The sequence below is a fragment of the Bombus bifarius genome, unplaced genomic scaffold (assembly GCF_011952205.1).
Source record: "Bombus bifarius isolate JDL3187 unplaced genomic scaffold, Bbif_JDL3187 scf7180000009060_frag, whole genome shotgun sequence".
Classification (NCBI taxonomy): Eukaryota; Metazoa; Arthropoda; class Insecta; order Hymenoptera; family Apidae; genus Bombus; species Bombus bifarius.
The window spans coordinates 7,113-13,767 of record NW_022884873.1 but is presented as its reverse complement, the minus strand read 5'-3'; the positions used below and the strand labels follow the sequence as shown (position 1 = coordinate 13,767).

Below are 6,655 nucleotides of genomic sequence, written 5' to 3'. Positions count from 1 at the left end.
AAAACGCAAGAACGCAACGACGCAGCCTCACGCCAACAACTAGAGGGTTGACTTCAGTAAGAACACGTCTTACACATTAAACGAGACACACGCGGTGACGAGTAACATTTAAACTCGCAACCACAAGGTAAGCTCGTTCATTGCATTCTTCTTACAATCTGCTATACCAATGGAAAACACAGAGAAAGTTACCTCCTTGCATCGGAGACGAGGCTTTCAAATCGGTCGATTTACCTTTCTATCGAAACGACTCGATGATTACGAAAAATCTAGACAACCGAATAAGGCCCATTTAACGGCCTATACGACACTACTCGACGACACGTGGAAACAATATCGATTGTTACAAGAGGAATTAGAAGATTTAGGCGAGATAGACGACGCGCGCGTTTCCGAAGTAACCGACACATATTACAATCTGGTAATACGAATACACACTCTCATGGATGATACACCAGCATCGTCGTCGAAAACACAAGGCTGCGAGTCATCTAATGTCGCCGAGCCGACATCAATTAAACTGCCCTGAAATTCACCTGCCTACTTTCGACGGTACCATCGAAAATTGGCATTCATTTTACGACTCCTTCTTATCCACTATCGATCGAAGCGAGCGACTTACACCCGTGCAGAAATTCCACCACCTACGATCCTCTTTGACCGGAAAGGCCGCGCGAAGCATACAATCGTTAGATGTCACCGAGTTAAATTATTCGATCGCTATTGACGTTCTGAAGGAAAAATTCGACTGCCACCGTCAAGTCTGCATGCGCTACTGGGACTTGATTTTTGATTATCCGAAAATAACCAAAGAGACGCCCGAAGCGATAGATGATTTTCTTGAGACGGTTAAGGTAAACCTCCAAGCGTTAGAAAAACTCGGTGAACCAGTTACCTCAAATGTCGCTCTTATAAAATTGTTCACGTCGAAGCTACCCTCAGCCATCATTCGCAAATGGCAGCGCACATTGCCGGACAAGAAAATGCCGTCATATAGGCATCTGGTAGACTTTCTGAAAACACGGACGAACGGCGACAGGACAAGCTCAGCATCAACCGTGATAAAAAGGGAGTCCGATCAACACAAACGTCAGCGACCGAACGCACCGCGAAGTTACGCATTCACAAGTACACATAATACGTTGGTGTGTCCGAATTGTCAAGGACAACACGAATTATGGAATTGTGATGTCTTCAAAGCGAAGTCGCCTAAAAAACGCCTTGAAATCGCCAAGAGGGCGTCTCTATGTACCAATTGTTTAGGTAAGGGACACGCTATTACTCATTGCTCCGCCGGTTCATGTCGCATCTGCAAGCAGCGACACCATACATACCTACATCAAGACCATGGTCATAGCAAATCACGACCACGTGTAAGCCGGTCATCGAGCGGTCGATCATCGAGCGATCGATCATCCAACGGTCGATCACCGACCCCGCGATAGTCACATCGTTCGAGACGCGCATCCACGTCTCCTCGATCGTCTCCCCGATCGTCTCCCCGATCGTCTCCGCGAACATCTCCGAAACGTGAATCTCGGTTATCGCGAACGACGGCATCGGGATCAAATATATCGTCCAGTCCTAGACGACAAGGAAAACAATGACGTCATCAAACGACCTTGTGAGGGACCGAACCACAGAAAACGGACTCATTGATCTCGCTTCCTTGTGAACCACTGCAGCACGATTTGTTAGTCACAGCGCAGGTCAACCTATTGAACAATAAAGTTCAACCATTCCGTTGTAGAGCTCTGCTAGACACCGGCTCTAGCATGAACTTTATCACCGAAAAACTCGCTGATTCGCTAATACTTAACCAACGGAAATGTTAGGTCCCAATCGGAACACTCAACACGTTATCGACAACCTCGAAACGTTACATCACGGCCACGATCACCTCCATCGACGGCACATACGAACGCACCTTGACGTTCCTAATCATACCGACAATATCGCCTTGAGATCAACCCGTAGATCGCTCAATAATACATATACCGAGGAATCTCCAACTAGCCGATCCAAGATTCCATAGGCTTGCGCCGATCGAAATATTGTTGAGCGCCGGACCAACGCTAGCATCACTCTGTGTCGGCCAACTTGACATCAGTCAAGCAAACGGGCCCGACTTGCGTCTGCAAAAAACGCGATTCGGATGGGTCATCGGGGAGAGCCCAACCTCGCAATCATCAGCACTCGCATTTCACGCCTCCACGGCGGCTTTACAGGCGGACCTCGCCCGTTTTTGGGAAATCGACGAATGAACGCCCACTGCACACATTTCGGAAGCGGAACGACAGTGCGAAGAACACTTTCGAAATCACGTTCAACGCACCAACGAAGGGCGATACATGGTCGCTCTCCCATTCAACGAAACAACTCCTTCGCTTGGATCCTCTAAGACAATGGCGATGAAGCGACTCATTTCCCTCTGTCGTCGATTCCAACGAGACAAACGATTCGAAGCCGACTATCGCGCCGTGATACAAGAATATGTGGAATTAGGACACATGACGAAGATTACCACGGACAACTGCACGGACGACGGATATTTTCTGCCACATCACGGCGTGATCAAAGAGTCCAGCCAAACTACAAAACTCCGAGTTGTGTTTGACGGATCTGCACCAACCACCACCGGAGTTTCATTAAACGACGTACTTCATACGGGACCGAAACTACAAGATGACTTATTCTTCATCCTTCTAAGATTTCGTTCTCATCAATACGTCATTACAGGCGATGTCGAAAAGATGTATCGACAATTTCTTGTGCGTCCAGAGGATCGAAAATTTCAACAAATTTTGTGGCGCAATTCTGATGGAGAAGTTGACACCTATCAACTTAATACAGTGACATTCGGGCTGTCAGCGGCCCCTTATCTAGCCATTCGGTGCCTCAAACAACTGGCGGACGACGAGGGACATCGGTACCCACGAGCGGCGACGGTCTTACAGCGAGACTTCTACGTCGACGATGTTCTCACAGGAATTGATAGAAAGATCGAGGCACGATCATTGAGAACGGAGCTCACGGAACTGCTTAAACTAGCCGGCTTAAACATTCGAAAATGGGCATCGAACGACCGGGAACTGCTACGAGGACTTTCCGAGCAGGACATAAACGACAAGCTGCTACTAGGCGAATCGCAAACCTTCAAAACTCTGGGTGTGGTTTGGAATTCCTTTGACGATTCGATCCTATATTCCGTAAAAATTAATTCCACCGCCTCTCGAATCACGAAGAGAACAATCAGCTCAGAAATCGCCAAGATCTACGACCCCCTCGGATTATTGGCACCAGTGATCGTTCGAGCTAAGATGCTGCTCCAACGACTCTGGACTTTAAAAATTGATTGGGACGAATCTCTACCGGCTGACGTGCACACGGAATGGAGCAAATATTATGCACAGCTGCCATTATTGAATAACGTGAAGTTTCCACGTAAAACGATAATCAAGGCTGCAGCGGAAATGAATTACACGGGTTCTGTGACGCTAGCGAAAGGGCTTATGGGGCATGCGTTTACCTTCGCATCATCACTCCGGATGGTCATGTCTGGACACGACTCCTCACTGCAAAATCAAAGGTGGCTCCACTGAAATCACAAACCATTCCAAGGCTGGAACTGAGTGGAGCACTTCTTCTCGCATCATTGGCCACCACAGTCCTTCAAGCTTTACCAAGCAACATTTCTCGGACTGTTTACTGGACGGATTCTACAATCGTACTTCATTGGATCAATACATCACCCCATACGCTGAAAACCTTTGTCGCTAATCGTGTGACAGAAATGCAGCAGAAGACTCACGCCTCAGATTGGCGTCACATTCCCACTGCCGATAACCCTGCAGATCTCATATCTCGAGGCCAATCACCCGAAGGTTTCCTGCGACCAACCATTTGGCAACATGGTCCGGAATGGCTCCAACAACCAGAAAGATACTGGCCGACGTGGAACCCAGTACCATTAACTGAAATATCAGAGCAGAAGAAAGCAACATGTCTGGCCGTGACTCCCGCTGACCACAGTCTACTGGAGAGATTTTCTTCTTGGCCCAAGCTGATTAGAACTACCACTCGTTGCCTCCGATGGAGACAAAAACAGGATCGAGGGAGACCTCTAACCACACATGATTTAACCAATGCGCATAACAAATTGATCAAACTGTTACAACTCTGTTATTTTTCAGATGAAATCCGCACTCTCCGAACAGATCGAAATTCTGCAGTGAAGGGGAAGCTGCAACGACTCAATCCATTTCTCGACAAAGACGGGATGTTGCGAGTCGGAGGCCGACTCAGTCACTCATCAATGCCGTTCAGTCAGAAACACCCACTCATTCTACCCAAATCCTAAGTCACAGCGCTCATAATCGAGCATGAACACCTCATCAATGTCCACTCCGGAACTCAAGCTACCTTATACGCCTTAAGAAGATCTTATTGGCCTATCGACGGCCGTAGTCAAGTTTGGAGCACGCTGAAGAAGTGCGTCCGTTGCTGCCGAGCTAATCCACCTCCAGTGGATTACGTAATGGGCGACCTCCCAGCTGCACGGATAACGGAATCTCGACCGTTTACCAACGTCGGAATAGATTATTGCGGACCGTTTTACATCAAAGAACGAAAGGATCGCAACCGACGCAAAACTAAGGTATATGTAGCAATCTTTATATGTCTTGCAGTCAAAGCAGTCCACATCGAGCTGGTCAGCGACCTCACTAGCGAGGCCTTCATTGCTGCTCTGCGAAGATTCATCGCTCGCCGAGGATTCTGTGTGACAATTTACTCCGACAACGGTACCAACTTCGTTGGCGCCAACAATGAATTACGAGAGCTCCGAAATCTCCTGCAATCCGACGATCATAAGGTAAAGGTTCAGTCCTTTTTAGCCGACCGACGGATCGAATGGCTCTTCATTCCTCCCAACTCACCTCACTTCGGAGGGCTATGGGAAGCTGCAGTGAAGTCCTTCAAACGACATTTCAGGCGTGTCGCAGGTAACGAGCTCTTTACATTCGAAAATTTAAATACACTTATCATTGAAATCGAGTCTATGACTCCAGTATCATCTGATCCATTACAACACAGGCTGGGGATACATGGGAGGCAGACGTAGAGAGGACGGAGCTGCGAGCGTAATCGAAATCTCCGGTAAACTGGAGAGCCTGGGCAAGGGAGGTAACCAGAATGGAGGACTAGTGCCTGTGAGCGCAAAACGGTGTGGATGCGGGTAGTCCGGCTTGGACAAGGAGGAGTTAAAGCAAAACATACCAAGTGTGAGGTTAGGACGGTGGAGTAGCCATATTAGGACGCGTGACAACAGCGCCGCTACAAGGGCTACCTGAGGAACTACCCAGACGCAGCCATATTGGCGCGTGCGCCGAAGCGCGTTGCGCGGGCCACTTGAAAGTGACAGCGACTGGCAGAGTGGCAAGTGCTGACCGAGCGACATTTCCTGCCCAACGGGGAAACGGACGCAATCATGGCGAAAGAGAAGGAGGTAGAGGAAAACGCTAGGGGACGGAGGGAAACGGAACTGGCTGCGGAGCCGCCGCACGTTAGCACCTGGAGCGTGACGAAGGCGATGCCGCCAAAGGAGGGACCCTCCCGCTTCACGCTGTACAAGGAGGGAATATAGACTGAGGAAACAACAGAGGAGGAGGAAACCCCCGCCAGAGAAGCACCCCGAGCGAAGAGAAAGAAGGCCAACGAATCCCCCGAACTCCCCGCGGACCCGGCTGAAGAAATGAGAACAGCCACAACGGCGGACATAGGAGCCGAACTGATTCGCCGGGCCGCCGAGGTGGCCAAGGCTGCCGAGGCACCCCGCAGCCACAAGGGCACGCAGGGGAAAACCCTGAAGGAGGCGGCGAGAACCATCACCGCGGGCGTGACAGAGATAGTGAGGAGAACGGACCCTGTCACCGACGTACTCGCTATAGCGCAAGGACGCATAGCAACACTGGAGGCGGCGGTAGAGGCACTCCGAAAAGAGCCGGCCTCGCGCCCCACCGCGGATGAGAGCAGCTACAGGGCGCGTCTCGCTGCAGTCGAGCACCATGTAGAGGAGATGAGGTCCTTGCTGCACCGACTGGAGGAACAACTGCAGGGAACAGAAAAAGGAGAAGGAAAGGAGGTCGCCCCTGCCGCGAACACGAGAGGGATGGAGCCTGGAGCCCCAAGCGCCCCAGCGCTCAAGGGAGGCCGAACGGCTGTCACCGAATGGCAGACCGTCGGAAGGAAAAGAAGAGGAAAGAAGAAGGAGGCAGGGAAGAAGCAGCCGGCGAAGCTGATCCCCGAGACAGGGGCGGAGAGCCAGAGGAAAACTCCGGAGAGTGGATTGGAGAACGCACGAAGAGGGGGTGGCAGGGGGCCCCTCCCGCGCGCACCGCGAACGTCAGCGGTAACAATCACCCTGACGGACAAATCGAGCCAATCCTACGCGGAAGTGGTGGCTGCGGCCAAGGACAGTGTCTCCCTGACCGATCTCGGCATCAACACGATGAGGATGCGGAAGACCATCACCGGAGGTGTCATCTTAGAGGTCCCTGAGGACCAGGGAAGGGAGAAGGCCGCAGCGCTCGCAGCACAGCTGACGCGGGCTCTGGACCCGAACGAGGTCCGCGTGGCGACCCCCTTCCGAGCCGCG

At 51.1% G+C, this 6,655-nt stretch overlaps 1 protein-coding gene and 1 pseudogene across 1 annotated transcript; both read left to right on the top strand.

Annotated features, from left to right (window-relative positions):
* The first annotated feature begins 446 nt into the window (after positions 1–446).
* Positions 447–1,607, top strand: LOC117213412 (annotated as a pseudogene).
* Positions 1,608–2,405: 798 nt separating this feature from the next.
* LOC117213411 lies at positions 2,406–5,240 on the top strand. The gene is made up of 4 exons (XM_033458759.1): positions 2,406–3,396; positions 3,462–4,325; positions 4,689–4,873; positions 5,070–5,240. Exons 1-4 carry the CDS (start codon positions 2,406–2,408, stop codon positions 5,238–5,240), a joined length of 2,211 nt encoding a protein of 736 aa, XP_033314650.1.
* Positions 5,241–6,655: the final 1,415 nt, after the last annotated feature.